General features: G+C 37.6%; 1 protein-coding gene across 7 annotated transcripts in view; it reads right to left on the bottom strand.

The window, feature by feature from the left end:
• Positions 1-10,627: 10,627 nt before the first annotated feature.
• IL15 (interleukin 15) overlaps positions 10,628-18,636 on the bottom strand; it is a 37,131-nt gene continuing 29,122 nt past the window's right edge. For all 7 annotated transcript variants that reach the window (XM_032686727.1, XM_032686726.1, XM_032686725.1 and 4 more), the window contains 5 exons: positions 14,032-14,135; positions 13,541-13,622; positions 13,044-13,085; positions 11,368-11,511; positions 10,628-10,833 (listed from right to left, as the gene is read on the bottom strand). In XM_032686727.1, coding sequence (XP_032542618.1) covers positions 10,720-10,833; positions 11,368-11,511; positions 13,044-13,085; positions 13,541-13,622; positions 14,032-14,135 — 486 coding nt within the window. In that variant the 3' untranslated portion in view covers positions 10,628-10,719. The remainder of the gene's footprint in view (positions 10,834-11,367; positions 11,512-13,043; positions 13,086-13,540; positions 13,623-14,031; positions 14,136-18,636) is intronic.

Raw genomic sequence — 18,636 nt, 5'->3', positions numbered from 1 at the left:
TTCTGAGAAAGTTCTGAGTATTTCTAAATAGGGTAGAAATGGGGTTAAATCTCCCTTGATTCTAAAAGCACTTGCATATGTTTTGGACAACTCAGCTCTCTGATTTTAATTAGTAAAAGGCACTTTCAGATCTTTTCAGCAAGAAAAAATACAGGCAATTTCAAGCACAGGGTGGATTTTACCATTATATTTGCAAAAAAAGAATGAGTTTGTACAATTCATTGTACAAGTATTGCCAAAGGTACATATCTAACAGTATTTGAGCAATCTTGAGAAAAATCTACACAGAAACACTGCCTCGTATTGAAAGGAGATTAAATTTTACCTTTGCACAAAGAATGTATTTTGGAAAATTCTTGATGGCTTTTGATATAGCCAAGATTTTTCCTGTTGAGCTAGTTGTGCTGGATTAACTGAAAACTATTTTAAACTAACTTTAAGTTGGCTTTTCTTTTGTTGTTGTTTTGTTTATTTTAAGGTAGTGAAAATTGAAAATTCCAGTAATACTTTTTGGAGTACAGTATAAAAACCACTGTAAATTTCCCTGAATCCCTAAGGAAGTTTGAGAAAGTAATCTATATACTCTTTATATGTGCTAGTATGCCATAGGGTATCTTCCTAGGAAATGAGAAAAATTAACTACTTCACTACACAATTTTTGACATATATTTGTTATTCTCTGTTCACAAGGACATCAATATTCTTATAATAAAGCTGCAGCTTTAGAAGTTGCTTAAAAGACTGTTTCTGAAGATGTAATAAGTTTCTGTTAGAAAATATTTTGAAGTAAAAAAATAATTTGCAACTGCTTGCAACCAGAAAACAGTCAATAATGATCTTAAGCATGAATAGATTTCTGAGCTCTCTTGATATGCTTTTGTTGTAGCAACAGCTGTGAGTGAATATTGTTTGAAGTAAACATCTTTTCCTTGAAGAAATGTTGTCCAGCTGCACTGTTCAAGTTACAACATATGTCCCAGTGTCCTAACTATTGTGTAAAAACTGGTCTGGAATATTTCCTGGCAGCATCGGAGGAGTTAAAATAACTTTTTCCTTGAGCATTGTTTTGTCTTTTTGGATGATAAAAGACATTTGTAAGGCTTTTTGTTTTGTTCTACTAACTCATTCTAAGACCTAGTTGCTATAGATGTTGTTATAACTGAGCTATTTGACACACTGTAATATATTAACAGAAAACTTTCCTACAGACTTAGAGTTGCCTGTAGGTATAATCATGCCCTTCTGGAATGGCTTGTTCAAAAACAGCTCACTCTGATGACCAAGAATGTAGAGGCAATCTCGAGCTCTACAGATTTCATAGCCAAAGGTTATTTGCCTGCACTGAAGCTGTATCCACTGCCTTAGGAGTAGCTACTGTGATAGTGAAGGGCTTAATTAAAGCAGTTTGACAGTGATAGAACGATGCACTCTGGAAGTGCTTCATGGTGATGGAATTGAGTGAAATGTTTTTCTTTCACAGGGATGCACATGACACAAAGAAAGGAGTGGATGTGTATCTCAAAAGAGTTAATACGTTTCCCATACAGTACTGCTTCAGCTGCAGAACCTAGGGTGGTCTTGCTATTGACAGCAATTAGGTTGGAGATGAGTGTAACCTGGGTGCTTAATGAGAGGAAAGTAAAAGTGTAATTCTCTTCAGGAGAAGAGGGTTGTAAAAAGAAGCACATATAACAATTTTTACCATGAAGCAAGGAAGTGTTTCAGTGTGGGAAGGGTAAAGGCGGTTCTTGTTTTATATCACTGATAAACAAAGGTACTCATGGCACAGGCTGGCATTGAAAACGGTGTCTGATGCATAACCTACTTAATTCTTACCCCCTACTTCTCAGAACCTTGAGATATGCTAGTCTTGGCATTCATGGGCATGACATTCAGCAGAGGAAATACCTGTGTATTATTTTTTTCTCAATCTCTCAGAGTTTGGATAACTGTGGTGGTTACAGAGTACCTTTAGGTGTTAGAGAACACCATTATTGAGATGATTTGCACTTGAAATGCTATTTGTCGCTGGGCAGGGAGAAAGGATGCTCTGGTTTCAACATACCTTAGTATACTGAGTATAGTACACCTTGAGTTGACCATGGTTTGCAGGCTTGGAGGATGTAGATAACAGCTTAGTGAGAGGAGTCGCAGATATCTGTGTCCAAATTCCAAGTCTTGTCAACTTTAACATTCAGTGGTTACAATGACTTTAAGGACTAGAGGAAAAAAACCCAACTCTCTATATCTTCAACCCCCTCTTGTGACTCCTTGTAGTAAATTTGTCAGCAGTGCTATCATTTTTTTCTTCTCCCTTTATGTCACTGCAGCTTAAAAATATTCCTTGATTTCTGGCACTAGATGTAGACTCATTAATTTGTGTGGCCAACCACAAATAAGCCGTGTTGTGCCTGTTGGCCCTGGGGCCACGGAATAGTTCCTCACCCTTTCTTTTTATCTGTACAGGCATAGAGGTCTCTGATAAAGTCATGAGAACACGACTTTGTAATTTTTATTTTAAGGCAGCTTGACTAGAAAAACAATTACCCGCATGAACACCATGTTCTCTGATAGTCTCACCTCTGTCATCACCATCCTACTTGGTTGATAATGGGACTTCTAGAAGCTCCACTGCACAGAGACAGAAATTAAAACTTCTGGAGAACTGTTTCCAAAGAGCCATTGGCTGTTGATGTCCTTTTCCTGTGCATTGAGGAGGACAAGGCATCATTTCCATAGCTTGGCCTTACTGTCAGTCACCAAATGACTGAAATCCTGTACAAGCACATATCTGGAAAACCTATGTTCCACCTGCTGACACAAGTGATACCTGCTTTGTGGAAGTTTATCTGTTTAAGATTCCTTCACCAATGCTGAAACAAGCCATAGACTACCCAGAGTTATCAGTGCTTTCAGAAGATCCCAGAAGATCACAATGGGAAAAAAGGGGACATTAAACTGACAAAAAAAATCCCTCTTAGGGTCTTTAAACCAATGGTTAACATCTGCATCTTCTATCTTATAGCTGGAGAACTTAAAGCTTACAAACAACTTCAGAAATTCAATGAATTCTGTCTAAGTTTTCCCAGGTAAATCTTCATAATTTATTAGTGACATAAAATACTAGAGGATGAGGTCCTAAAAAGAAATTATGTGGTGTGATAAAGCTACAGTACAGCCAAGGGATTTTGGTTAAGTTATCTTATCCAAATGACTGATACCTACTGCTAGGAAGATTGTCTAGGGTAAAATAAAGCCCAGCCACTGTCCTGCAGTAGGAAGTATAAAAGAGAGAAATGTTGTCTGAAGGCTTCAGTTAAAAATTTAAAATGCCAAATGATGCATGAAAGCAGGAAGCTTGTTACAGGGGAAAAAAAGTTGCAGAAATTATTCATAATGATCTAATTTTCTTTGAATTAGTTGTAGCAAGCTTGCCAAAGGAACAACCGAAGGATATACAGAGTAATGTCTCATTTGTTATCTTGCGACTAATAGAAGAAAAAGAAGATTCTTGGAAAATGCAATGGAAAAAGTCACAATTAAGGTTAATGAGGAGAAGAAATTCCCAGCTGTTATAATGGATTATGATTAACACCTGCTATGCAGTATTGCTGCCTCAGAGGATTGGGGCAGTTCATGTACTAACTGAATAAACTGGTCTGAATGTGTTGAGATTGACCAAAAGCATGGACTGACTTCTCGGTGCTCCAGTGAAAAGGGGAGATTCTATCATTCATAAGAAATACTAGAATTTTTTTTTTCTTTTTAGAGAGAAAATTTTGGCTCATTGGAAACTAATGGCTCAAAAGACCCCAAGCTGGGATTATTCGTATGTTCTGTATTACTGCAAGACTATAGATTTCGAGGTGACCGAAGGAAGTATGTGAGTCTTAGAAAAGCTGGGAAAAGTAACTTTTAAATTGAATGGTTTCTCAGTTTTACCTGTGGCACGGAGAGCACACTGCTCCAGTTAATGTTATCGTTGTTTGTGCCATGTTCTAATGACACAAGAGTATTTTAAATTTCTCTTTGATTGTCTTTTGTCATTTTAATGAGGTCTGTTATGTGTAGTAGAACAGCCATTAAGGCTTTTTAATGGTCATTGACATGCAATACTTCACTTTGAAAAGCCCAGTACAGTTGCTTCCTGAAAGGCATTAAATAAACAAAGCTGCAAACTGATGGCTTCTATTCATCTCCCAGTGAAATACCGTACTTGGGTCTGATGAAGTTTCCTTCAGCAATACTGTCACTGTATTTTAAAATTTGATTTTGAGAAAGCATCTTGACATATAAAAAGCTAGTTGCAGTTCTTTGTTTTCCTTAACTAAAACTTGTGAAAAAAGGGCATTAGAAACTGTTCTGTGTATAGTGAAGTGGAAAGCCCTGAGGAATAGTGAGTGTCACTAGGAAAAGAAAAGGGGCAAAGTTTGTAGTCTGAGGACTTTATGGAATTACAGTCTGGAGGTGAAACCATGCTGTAGTTTTTTCTTGCCTAGGGAATTCAAATAGAATGAGAGACTAGCTGTGTTTCAAGATAAATCTTTAGTAAATAATTAGGTATAGAAATCTGAAGGAACTGTGGAGACATCCCAGTATAGTATAAAGCCATTTTTGTTCCCTATGAAAATCAGATTTTGAAGGAATAGGATGAAAGATTCAATCCTTTTCTTAGGTGACATAGCATTAGAGTCAGAGTTGATAGGAACTCTGTCATGATCCATTCCTGTTGGACGTAGGTTTTTACAAAGGCACTCTAATAAATTTGTTGAGGATGAAGGCATTTACCTCAATTCTTTTATTCTGGTCATGAGAAGATTTTTTAAAGGTTATGTCTCACACTTTAGATAACTCCTGATATTTCTTCAGCTGACTCCCTCCCTATTCACCATCTGCCTGAGACCTTACCAAAGTCAGTCACCACTCACCTCTGAAAAACCTGATTCAGACTCGGAAGAGAACCAGTATAAGATATTCATTTGTATGTTACAGTTAAAATAAACTTCTTTAGCCTTCGGTATTTCCCAAGAAATTTCCAAGAAAACCTCCTGATTTCTGTTTATGTTGTAATTTCATTCTTTTTTTCCTCCTATATATTTTTAACTTTTAGAGATAGTGAGCTGCTTATGCCACAGATAAGTCAGTCATTAAAACAGATGTTTCATTCTTTATTGTATTGCCCCATTTTCTCTCCTATTTTTACAGAGCCAATTGATAGCTGGTTGGCTTGACTTGACCAAGAAAATACCACATTTAGTCATGTAAAAGAGGGTGAAGTTTTGAAAAATATTTCTTTTTGTCTTTATTTAAGGTTTTGATTATTGGCTTAATTAGGCCATTTGATAAGGAAAGGTGAATTCTCCAACATTTCCGTGTTTTGAAGGAAAACATTTAAAAGGAAACAGTTTCAAGATGCTAATTTGAATTTATTATTGCAAAATACATAACTTGCTCATCTTTGGCCTTCTTTTCCTCCTTCCATGTGCGAAGTTCCATAGAGTTCATAGTAGCAAAGTTTGTTTCTACTCTGCCTCTAGAGAAGGTATAACTCTGTACACACTGCAGAAGAGTCCCATTTTAAACATGGCTTGGTGTCATGTTGATTAGTCTCCTGATACTGTACAGAAATTCCAGTATGTGATGCTGTTTCTATTGCTAGTAAGGTGTGCCTTAATATGTATAAGCTGCAAGTGAAGGACACTTTGGATGAAAATTAATGAAATTTGTGTTTCTTGCTTTGATTTTATCCATTCGTTCTGAGCAACAAATTCATTCTCACATGCTTAATCCTCCTGCCAATTTACCTTGGTTCAGAGACTGAGGATGGGAATTTCCAAAGTCTTCTGAAAGCTGCCTTTGGGGCTTGTTTAGGTGAAGATGTGAATGATTTGACTGCAGTTCTGTGAAGTACTCTTTGAAATTTTACTGTTCAACTTCAGAATTCCAGACAAATTTCCTTTTTTTTATTGAGTTGAATTCTGCTACTCAGAAAGAAGTGATGCAATGGGTTCACAGTGAGTTGGAATAATTTTTTTTCACTGATATCATTTAAGGTGACTTTCACTTATTCTTCATTTTCCTGTTTGCTCTTGTTCCAGTAGTGGATGTTTTCATTTTTCCCCTATTTCCAATACTACAAGAAAGAGGTTGGCAGCTCAGTCACCTTTGAGTATAACTGTGATGAAAGCAAATCTTATGGTATTGGAATTGTTAATAATTACAGGTAGGCTAATCTTAGGTTGCTTTATTATCATATTGTCCCTCCATATTTGTTCCATATTATTCCTATGAGAAATGCAACAAAATATTAATAGCTTCATTTTGTTGTGGTGTTGCCCACATTAAACTGGGAAAGGATTTATGTCAGAGAAGGGGGTTCACTAGGATGACAGGGCACTTAGTTTGGGTTTAGTGGGCAGTAGAAGCACGATAACCGTGATGCAGCTGCCTAAACAAATGAGTTGACTAACAATTGTACATGTAATTTACAGACTTGGAACAGGTAGTGATGTGATTATCTAGTGCTATGTGTCTTAGGAGAGGTAATTTGCAGCATGCTTTTGCCCTAGGCAGGGTACACGAAGTACAACCTACTAGGCAGTAATTTTCTTTGTTAATGCAAATGTCCTTTACTTTGCTTTATAAAATAGGTGATACTTCTGGAAACATTCACTAATCCTCTGGTGTGATGGGAGGTAATATTGTTGTTCCAGTGTAGCCACTTGTGTCCCTATGATCTGCTGCACAGGCATGTCTAGTATTCCTACCTAGAGGCAGCAGTACTGAAAAATGGAACAGATCTTTGGCACACAAAAATACAACTGTCAAAACATGCAGGCAATGGTAACTCATGATACTTTCTGTTAAGATATGCCCCAATATCACTATTTTTTCACATGCTTAAACTTCACATACTTATGAAAAAACCCCTGAATTTCTGTTGAAATCTCTGTTGGGCCTGTTCAGAAAGCTGCAGCAGGAAAAACAAAACAAAACAAAAACATCAGGCTGTTGCTTCCAGGAGTTTAAATCAGCATACACAGTATGGCTTCTACACTACCCTTCCTGGCTTCTATTAGACCTTGGACCTGAACCCTTGGTTGAAAGGTTGAAGCAGCTGAAATGCTGCTTTATCCATGGAGAATGCCTGTTGATACAGGTATTAAATACATTATGTGCCCTCCTTTGTGTTACCACTGTACATTGGGCTGACTGACTCAAAAATGCATTGTCTCTCTGAGCTTTTGCCACATGGAACTGGATGGATTCTAAAGTATGTTTCTCACTGTTATTTTTCTTACATAGTCATATGAACAAGATGGAAAATATGAAATGGCTGCTGAGCCCCCAGCTGCTTCACTGCAGGCCAAGAATTCTGTTGTTTATACTTTCCTCAAAACAGTGAAGCTCCCAACAAGAGAGGTAGTTGCAGTTCAGAAGTTTCCTTTTCCCAATATCATTATTGACTCTGGCTTTCACAAAGTTCTCCATATGAACTGGTGTCAGTGAACACTTTTCTCAATCCCTTTGGAGAATAAGAAGAAGCCACTCATACCATCACTCAAGACAAATGAGGAATCACCTGTTTCTGCCTGGGCAAAACAGATTATCAGTTACAGACCTGGAGAACTATATTAGCCTGCACTTTACTTGCTCTTAAGGTTCCTTCCTGTGGCTGTTGGCTTCTCACTGAAAGCATCTTGCCCATTAAAATAGCACCCCCTTGGTTAGAGAAGGGACAAATGGATCACTGCTTCTGGGTAGTGATTAATTAGTACAGACTTACATATATAAATTTACACGTGTAAGTTTACATACGTTAAATTACAGACTTTCATATGTAAATGCCTAAGAAGGGCCACTCAGGGTGTAAAAGCTTACTTTGGGTATCAGAGAAGAACACTCCTTTAGTGTATGCATCAGTGATAATGCCACATTGCTAGCTTAATTAAAGCACTGTATAACCTTAGTCAGAAATTGAACTGATTAAAAAAATTGTTGAGAAACTGTCAGGTGCTACTTTTAAGGTCCAAATATCTACTAGGGAAATGAAATGGATAATTCATACTGTGCCCTGTAATCATAAACAGCAGTTGGACTTAGCAGTAACTGAAATCTGTTGATCATGCAATGTAGATAGACTGCTTAAAAGAAAATCTGGACTGCTTCATTTTACCCTAGACTGCTTAAATTATCTCCTGTGTTTTAAGAGGGAGGCATTATGGCTAATAGTCCTCATATAAATATACTGATGCTGATCCAGAATTGACTTTAAACTGTGAGGACTTTAAAACCTCTGCGAAATCATCTGAACAATACCTGGTCGAGAGGAGCTTAAATATTTGGGAGCCACTAAAGACAACATTGTGTTGATGAGCAACCCATATTTATCTTCAGGGTCCAACAAAACCTCAAGAAGGTAGAGGATGTCAGACACCACCTGCACTAGTGCTAGTTGTGTTATCCTGTTAAGATATAGACAGAAACATGGGTACTGAATATTAGGAAAGGAAAAGTAGATTTTAAATTATTGCAAACTCAGGAACACAGAATTATGCAGTCCAAAACTTCTGTGCCAAAAGGTAGTTGTTTTTCGTTCTGTAAATAGAAACACTCTGCTGTGAGTCACCTTAGTCCCAAACTGAGTTGGATTAATTAGAGAAAATAGAGTATTAATCTATCTCTTACCATTTGCCCACAGCAGTTGGAAAATATTAGCTAGTAAATACCATGCAAATGACTAGACCTCGTGTAGAAGAAATGCCTCCTTCAACCCAGGTATGTTTACTTCAAAAGTAGGCACCTTGGCTCAGTTTTTGCTATTCTGCCTGCAGTACTAAAAAGTCAGATCAGATGCATCCACATCTTAGTCATATTGAAACTTTTCCTCTGGTAGATATATGAATTCCTTCAGTGGAAAAAAACAAAAACAAAAACAAAACAACAACAACAACAAAACAAACCACAAAACCAACCTGGCCCTAATTTACTCCATCCTTTATACCAACCAGATAATTTATTATAACCATAGGATTCAGAAAGTAGTAAAGCAGAAGTGAGAGCTGCTTAGCTCTCAGGATGAAGTAAGCCCAAGGAGAAAGGCTAGACTGCTAGATTAGCAAATGGCCTTTTTTCATCCTAGGATACGCATCTGAAACAGGTGAAATAAAATAAAAGGGATATGGCCAGTGTCCAACAGAAAGTGGCTAACAGGGTGTCAAGCTCAGTGGTCACAAACTTAGCAATGTTCTTAGGAATGACAGATTCACAGTATTTAACCTACTTGCCACTGGTGAATGATTTAATGAAAAACAAAATAAAATTAAGCAGGTGATTGATTTTCACAGTGGTCAAGATAAAGAAAACTCTGAGCAAAGCAGCTATTTGTTTCTCCCATCATAAATATACTGCTGGTCTGTGTCTGAAGCTCTCTTGAAGCTAGAAATAAAGAAATCTCTTTGATGAAAGACCAAAGTTGCAACTTGGTATTACCTCGCCTGTGCATGTGACATTAGGTGAGAGAAAATCATATTCAGTGCTTAACACTGTTTTAAGGAAAACTTTAAGAGGTAGGACCAGTTTACTTCATCCAATCTATGTAATAAACACTTCTTTTGTTGATGTTTTGTGGTGGTAAATACTTTATTTCTTCTGTGATACCTCTATGGGTGATTAATCTTTATATCAATGTGCTTATGAATTTACAGATCCGTTTGTCTGTAAGTCCCCTGGAAGATGACAACCTCTGTGCTCACATTTATGTTCTTTCTCTTGCAGTTTACTGGAGATTCATCTGCCCAGAGTGCTAAAGATTGACTGTTGGGAGTAACCTAACAATAAGAGAGTACCAGGCAGTGTATTTGATGAGATTGAGACTTCCTTCTTGGTAAGTGGATGGCTGAATGACTCAGCCATTTATCAAATGAAGACAGAGAAATGGAGGTGCCTGGGGGAAAGAATTACTTATTATGGATAGCAGTTGGCACGACATGGATATGAATCATGAAGAAAGCAGTTAGTTTAGAAAGAGCTGAAAGAAGGCTCTGCAACATTTCAGAAGTACCAGAGGACAGGTGACTGCATTGAATCTCTAGAAATACAGTTATCGTGATTTCCAACTGGTCAGAAGTGATTCCTGTCTTCAAAGTTCTTTCCCACAAGGAGACCAAAGCTATAAACTCTACTACATAGGAAAGATTTCTACCACCTAGAATTTAGTATTTTTTTTTAAGTAAGTATGTAAGACACTTGGTCAGCTCCATGATTTAGAGAATGATATAAACACTGTTTTGGTTGATATTTAGATTGAAATCTTTGGTATTTGCTAAAGGAACTGTAGTCATTACCATAATGACCCTGGTAGTGTCAGTGTCAGAGGTAATAAATGAAGTAAAAAAACATGTTGTCCTTGGACAGAGGAACCAAGCACCAGCTTTAGCTTCTGTAAGAAGACTGAAGAAAATTTTTAATACCCTTATACTACCATTGTACAAAAGGGGGAAAAGGCAAGGAAGAAATAAATATTCTAATTTTTGACTTTGAATTCTTTGGTAGAACAAGTAACTGGGTTTACCTGAAAACCACGGTAGAAATAAATATATTAAAAGATAGCCATGAGTATTGTAAATGATGTTCTTTCTCCGGTTTATTGTTGGTGATAATCTAATTTCTCTGAGAATGTTCATGGAAGAATCTTGTTTCCCAACTTGTGTCTTTTGGTCAGTGTTTGCAGTCCCTCTGCATAACCTTTTCAAAACTCTGTATAAATTCTGTAAAACTTTTTTCTTCATATTCTTCACATTCTTTGCATTTTGCTGATGTTGTGGAATTCAACTGAAAGACAAAATGCAATAGTAAAGCAGGATACTGATTTATTGGTTCTGATAGAGAATTAAGTTGTTTGTCCTGTTTATACAGATAATTCCAATGCAGATAGTGGCTACAGAAAACATTGGTGGTACTTATGGTCTGTGCAGTTCTTGGTTTACTTTCTGAATAGGATCAGCTTTCAAAGATACATCACTTCAGTGAGAGACGCAAATGGTCCCTTTGAAAATTAGGACACTTCTCTTCATGTGTCTAACCATACCTGACTTTAGGAACTGAAGTTATAAACTGTTAATTATACATTCAGACGTCTTGACATGTTTATGCATGCACAAAAGTATTTGCTTTGATGGGAATCCTGAAAGTGTTTTTCTAAAAAACCACTGAACTCAGCTTTTTCATTGTTACCTGTACAGACTGCTGGATCTCATTTGTTTTCATCTGCACCATCCCACATTTTACAAAACAGAAAAGATATGTCTGCTACAGAAGAAACATTTTTCATTTGCCTTTTTCCCACAGACTCTTGGTGCTACTTACCTTTTTATTTTCTAAGCTTGCATTTCCATTTTTCCATATGTTCACTACATCCTGTGTTTCACTACAATTTTTGATACGACATTCTTGAATAATCACTTCTGTCTCTAAGAAAAAGCATCTCATTACAGGTTCTTGGCATTCTTCCTGAAAAAAAAATGCAGTTGTAATAGTTTTACGAATAAAAAGGAATAAATGAATGTAGGACATAATTTATGATATAATTTATGATATAGGTAAGATACCATTTAAGATACAATCAGCCTGGAAGTGGCTGAGTTTTACTTACTAGACATCTTTTCTTATTATTCAAATACTTTTAAATATCAGCAGAGATGGGCTGTGAGACCTAAAAACAAAAAAGCCAGCCTGTTTGCCTAGATTAGTGAAATATAGTGTTTTAGTGAATGATATAGGAAAATAATTAATTAGGATAGAAATTTGGCATATAATTAAACATAGTGGAATTAAATTAGTATTATCTTGAAAATTTTAACACTTTCATTCAGAGATCTGAATTCAGAATGGGTAGGGGAGAAGAGGAACCAGATATTACCTGTATTTAACGAGTTAAAGAAAAAGAGGCAGAGGTACTAATTTCTCCATCAAGTCAACAATAAAGCCAAGAATAAGTCCCAGGTTGCTCGTCTGACTTCCATATCATACTGTCCCAGTGTAAGAAAACCTTCCTGACATTACTAAGTATTAAATCAACCATTTTAATGAATTAACCTCTCTAGCTTGCTTCAATTAAGAGAATGGGTGTGCAGGTGTGGACATGTGTGTTTCGTGAGCTTTTTCCCTGTCATGTACAGACACATCAGGTTCTGTGCTTTCTCGGGCTTGCCAGTTCCACTGAAGACATCAATACTGCTGCACTCTGCAAGCACTCTGACACTGTTCTGTGCTGAGGTAGTCAGTCCACCATTTCTAGGATATCCTTCCTCATTACGGAAAAAAAATCTTGTCTAGGATGTCTGGATTGTCTGTGTTTGTGACAGTCTACGTGTGAATGTTTATGTTGTCAGGAAAGCAATGTCTCTCAGGAGCAGGCTGCTACTACAGCAATGAATCCAGACAATTCCTCCAGGGCTATGCCAAAGGCAACTCCTAGGAGTGGAGGATTGGTTGGCTTCATTTTCTTGGGATTCATGTGTCCCATGGAGCACAGACTGAACTCCACAGCAATAGATTATGAAAAACTCTCTTCAGCTATAAATTTATGGATACTGCACTTTTTTGGGTCATTTTTTCCCCCTCCTTTAAATTGCAAATGAATACCAATATTATTTTAGCAATGTTTGCTTGGAGAAAATAGTTTTGGATCAGAGAATCACTGAACGATTTGGGGGGGAAGAGACCTTAAAGATTCTCTAGTTCCAACCCCACTGCTATGCACAGAGATTCCTTCTTGTAGACTGGGTTTGTCAAAGCCACATCCAACATGGCCTTTCAATTATTTAATTTTAATAGCAGGTGATTCAATAAAAGTAATCAATACCTGCTTACATAATTTATCATAAGTAATTTAATTATCAGAACTGTTTATTCCGAGGTGAATTATTTGATTTTAGAAACTTTTGTCAAATTAGACCAAGACTGCTTTAGGAGAAAGTTGCTAGCAAAGAAATGGAGCCACCATATTAGACCAGTTGTGATCAAATTCAAAGTTTACTCACATCCTCATCTGTGTTTGCAGTATATAAACTGACATCAATGTCCTAAAAGAAAACAAGAGTTGGAATTAGGAGCATTAGCTAACAGATTTAGAAATAATAAAGCTTACTCTTCAATACATGGATTAGCTACCAAGTTCAAAGGCCAAATCTGGTCAGGTCTTAAAGTCAGCCGGTAACCTGCAGAATGGGCTTCACTGTGAGGGAGACTCTCAGAAATGAGTCCCAAAATACTTTGTCTGAAGGGGCTAACTCTCAAGTCCACTGTCCCTTTTCTTAGGAAAAGTGATGGAGAAAATTATATTTAATTCTAGAGTCTGCAGTATTTGGTGAATTCCAATTCCCTTTAACCCTCTGTTTCCACCCATGAAACAGCATTATACCAACACCATCCTTTTCCCTGCTTCCTCTCACTGACTCTTCCTAGCTAAGTACAATGCTACATATTTAATTGTCTTCACCTATGATTATATGAAATGCTGACCTTTTTATGAACTTACTTTGGATGTCTTGATCTTCTCCAAGTCTTTCAGAACTTCTGCCCACTTGCAATGACCTGCTTCTGTCTTTGGTACATAAGCACTAGAACAGAAGAAAAAGTGATCATTAGGCTAAACAGCAGGTATATACAAGTTTTATGCTGAAAAAAAGAGTCAGAAATTATAAGATACTACAGACACATTGTTTACATGTATATATATATATATGATAAATGTGTGGGGCACACATATTTGACAAATCATAAAATCACATAGATACATAAAACTGTCACACACTGTATAAACAGGCAATGTGGGGGTTTTTTAAAGGCCAGATTTATAGAACTTACTGCAAGAGAAAGGTTCAATTACTTAATGTAACATACCTAAAATTCTTTTAAAGTATACAAATAGAATTCCAAATCCACTCTCTAAAGTGACTGGAGACAAGTAACAGCTGTAATAGTAAAAATATGCATTTACTGTCTAATTAACATTGACTTTGTAGTTACCATAAGATGATTAGTCCCATCCCATGCTTTAAAAGGTAAAAGAAATGGCTGTTCAGAAGAAGACACAGCTGATACTGCAGACAAATACTTCTCAGGTGTATTTTCTGAAAGACACAACCAAGGTGATACCTTGTCACAATCTGATTGCACAGAATTTTGCTATAGTACTGACTTAATTAACCAATTTGCCAAGACATCCAATCAAGGCAGGACTACCTGTTGTGTGTAGCTGGAAAGACCAACTGATTTGTATATTGCAGAAGTATATAATCACTTTACAGAACAGTTGGTAGGAAATCAGATGCTGAAGGCACACTGTGAAAACCTGAACTCATCCTGGGCTCCCTATTTATTTATCTGTTCATATTGCAAGCTGCAATTTAATGCAGAGACAATATTAAAGAGCTTTTTTTTTGTTTACAATCTTTCCCCTGACTACCTTTTGTCACCCAAATTCAATTAGTTACCTACAACTAGAACATTAACTACAATATTGTGGTTGCATATATATGAAACTCTGCATTGAATGCGTCAGATGCCATAGTTATGTGTATAAATGTTAAACATAGTATTTAGAGTATATGCTTTACGTAGTGTATGTCTGACTAATCATAAAATCACAAAATATTTTGAGTTAGAAGGGACCCACCAGGATCATCAAATCCGGCTCCTGGCCCTGTGCAGGACACCCAAGAGTCACACCATGTGACTGAGAGCAGTGTCCAAATGCTTCTTGAACTCTGTCAGGCTTGGTGCTGTGACCACTGCCCTGGGGAGCTTTTCCAGTCCTTTGGGTAAAAAACTTTTTCCTGATATCCAACCTAAACCTCGCCTGACTCAGCTTCATGTTGCTTCCTTAAGTCCTTTCTCTGGTCACAGGAGTGAAGAGATCAGTGCCTGCCCCTCCTCTTCCTCTCATGAGGAAGTTGAAGACCACAATGAGGTCCTCCCTCAGTCTCCTCTTCTCCAGGCTGAACAGACCAAGTGCTCTCAGCCGCTCCTCACACGGCTTCCCCTCAAGGCCCTTCACCATCCTCACAGCCCTCCTTTGGACACTGTCTAATGGCTTAATGTCTTTTTTACATTGTGGTGCCCAAAACTACCACAATATTCAAGGTGAGGCCACCCCAGTGCAGAGCAGAGTGGGACAATCCCCTCCCTCTCCCACCTGGCGATGCTTTTCCTGATGCCCCCCAGGACACAGTCGGCCCTCCTGGCTGCCAGGGCACTGCTGACTTATATTCAACTTGCCACTGACCAGGACCCCCAGGTCCCTTTCTGTGGCACTGCTTTCCAGCCTCTCATTTCCCAGTCTGTCTATACATCCAGGGTTGCCCCATCCCACGTGCAGGATCCGGCACTTTCCCTTGTTGAACTTTGTATGGTTGGTGATTGCCCAGTCCTCTAATTTATCAGGGTCTCTCTGCAGGGCGTCTGCCCTCGAGGGAGTCGACAGCTCCTCCCAACTTAGTGTTGCTGGCAAACTTACTTAATATTCCTTTGAGTCCTGCACCCAGGTCATTAATGGATATGCTGAAGGGAACTGGGCTGAGGATGGAGCCGTGCAGAACCCCACTAGTGACAGGTCACCAGTCTGATGTTACTCCTTTTAGTGTAACTCTTTGTGCCCAATCTGCGGTTATCCAGCTGCGTGCTGGACATTTTGTCCGGAAGGATACTGTGCGAGACAGTATCAAAAACTTTGCTGAAGTCTGAAAAGATTATATCTACTGGCTTTCCTAGATCAACTAGGTGGATTATCCTGTCATAGAAGGAAATCAGGTATGATAAGGAGGACTTTCCCCTCATGAAGCCATGCTGACTGTGACTGATGACTGCATTGTCCTCCAGGTGTTTTTTAATACTCCTCAGAATAATCTTTTCCATGATTTTCCCAGACACTGAAGTGAGACTTAGAGGTCTGTAGTTTCTTGGGTCCTTCTTCTTGCCTGTCTTGAAAATTGCCAGCTTCCAGTCAGCCAGAGGGAATCCTCTCTGGATTCCCAAGACCACTTGAAAAATCACCAAGAGAGGCTTTGCGATGACATCAGTAGCTCTTTGAGGATTCTCAGATGAACCTGTCTGGTCATAGGTTTGTAGAGAATCCCACTGGAGCAGTAGACCGTACACAGTTTCAGAGTCAGCTGGGAGTTGATCATTCTTGCAGTTGTGGTCCTCCAGCTCAGGGCACTGAGACCCCCTTGGTCTGTCATCCGTATTGAAGACAGAGGCAAAGAAAGCATTAAACAGCTCTGCCTTGTCTCTGTCCCTCTTTGTGAGGTGACCATCCCCATCCTGTAATGGGCTGATGTTATTTCTATACTGCCATTAATATATTTGAAAAAACTTTTCTTATTGTCCCCCACATTTCTGTGGGAGGACTGTAGCTGCCACACTTCTGGCAGCTACAACTCCAGTTGAGCTTCGGCCAAACAAATTTTCTCCCTACAGTGGCAAGTGACATCTCTGAAGTATTCCCATGTCACCTAACCTGGCTTCCACTGGGCATACGCCTTCCTTTATCATCTTACTTCCAAGAGAAGATCTCTGTTCAGCCAAGACAGCCTTCTACCTCATTTGCTTGACTTGTTACATTTGGGAATTGCCTGCTCCTGTGTCCTTAGGAAGTGATGTTTAAAAAGTGACCAGCACTGTTGAACCCCAATACCTGCAAAAACATTTTTCCCTGGGTAATTTTCTACTGGGTAGTGATGCATTTAAGAATTTCGTCAGGGGAGTCGGGCAACTGGAAATAAGGAGGAGTTGCAAGCCTGGTAACCTTTGTAACAAAGTCACAAGCCCTTTGATTTAAGCTGATACATTTCCTTCAAAGACCTAGGTTAATTATCTGCAGCAGTACAGTGCTTTTGATCCAAGGTTGTATTTCTTATCATACATGTAATACTTTTAATGTCATTAACAAATTATGTTTCTTTAGCAGTGATTTATTTACAAACTTGCAAGTAAATATTTAAAAATAGACCAGAGAACATAACAAAACAAGCGCTAGCACTGTGCAGTGGTAAAAATTTCCAAATGGGAGATCAATCCATAAACTGTCAGGATTCCAGCTAACTTGCTGAAAGCCACTGTAATAAAGCAAAGCCAGGAGCATGATAATTACATATGTCACAGGAGACTTCTGAAGAGTATTTGTAACAAATATTTGCTGCTCTCTTAAGTGGAGAATTCTTTAAATACTTTGCAATTATTTTGTTTCCAAACCCCAAAGATACAGCTGAAATAGCATAATAACCTAATCATACATAAATGTCTACATCCTGTAACGGAAAGCAGTGTCAGACCCTTTTATCCCCTTTGTTTGTCCAAAATCTGTTAAATAAGAACTATGTAAATGAATGATTCTCTGATAATCTAAATTTCTGTCTGGACAGAGCAAATAGCATCTCATCCATCTTCTGAACAATTTCAGTATGGAGGGTGCTGTGTTATTAGCAGCCAAAGTAGGCCACGAAGCAAGGCTCAATCTGTCACTGTTTCCACAACAAAAAGAAATTGAAGATATGTAAGTATTAAACCCAAAATATTAAGTATATATACATAGGAATGCAATGGAAAAGATATATTGACTACTTGGCTCTAACCAAAAGAGCTAAATCATTTTGTTATAGTATGACAGAAAGGCTTTAACCTTTTCACAGTTTATATTTTTGGTCTGAAATTCTCATGTTATTTCTTTTAGTTTGGGGCTTTTCTTTGTTTTTGTTAAATATTCATACCAACTTCTTTGATTCAATATGTCAATCTCTAGAAAATGTCCTATTTTTATTGAGAGTTTTGTTTGTTTTTTATTATTATGATTTCATTGAAGATCAAAAGTAGCCTTATGGGGAAATTCCAAGTAAATGTAAAGAAATTTTAAATCTGTTTGGTGGATACAGATGAAGAACACATATTTTAATCTCATGTTTTATCAAAATTATTTAAAGTGTATTAGAAATATTTTACAATAGTTAAACATTTTTATCATTCCACAAGCCAGTTTTTATCAAATGAGATCAGGTGATGACAAATTAAAATATGAAAGACTTATGATGAGTCCATAAGCGTGTACCAGCTTCCTGATTTATAATTAGTGTTATGGGGCCTTTTTAAAAAGGTGATTTGAGAGGAAGTTCCAATTTATGCTGGAGAACAAAGTGTTCAAGGTGAGGAAAATAATATATTATTATACCTACTGAATAATGGGCCAGAGTTATCATTAGTTTGTCATTTGTTTCCTATTTTTAATAATTGTTCACTGTGATGACACTGGAACACTGTGTTCTTAATGATCAGTGTCTTTATCTGCATCTTTGGTTTTCTTAAATATGTGAGATAACCGTTTTACTGTAATAAAATAACAATTGCTAATATAAAATAAGTACTTAGTTTTCAGAAGTAACAGAAAACTTGTACTGATAGTAAAATATGTGAAAAATATACTCCGAAGGGTACTCCATTTGTTCATAGAGAAAGAGGTTCTTATGTCAACTAGATCACCCAACACATTCTTTTCAATTCAGGGCCATTTTCCACTTGAATTTCTTAATTATTTCATCTGAATTATTATTCAACAGCAGAAGCACTGTTAGCTCATTTGGA

This window comes from Chiroxiphia lanceolata, chromosome 4 (genome assembly GCF_009829145.1).
Source record: "Chiroxiphia lanceolata isolate bChiLan1 chromosome 4, bChiLan1.pri, whole genome shotgun sequence".
NCBI classification, from domain to species: Eukaryota; Metazoa; Chordata; class Aves; order Passeriformes; family Pipridae; genus Chiroxiphia; species Chiroxiphia lanceolata.
The sequence above is the reverse complement of the archived record's forward strand: the minus strand, read 5'-3'. Positions and strand labels throughout refer to the sequence as shown.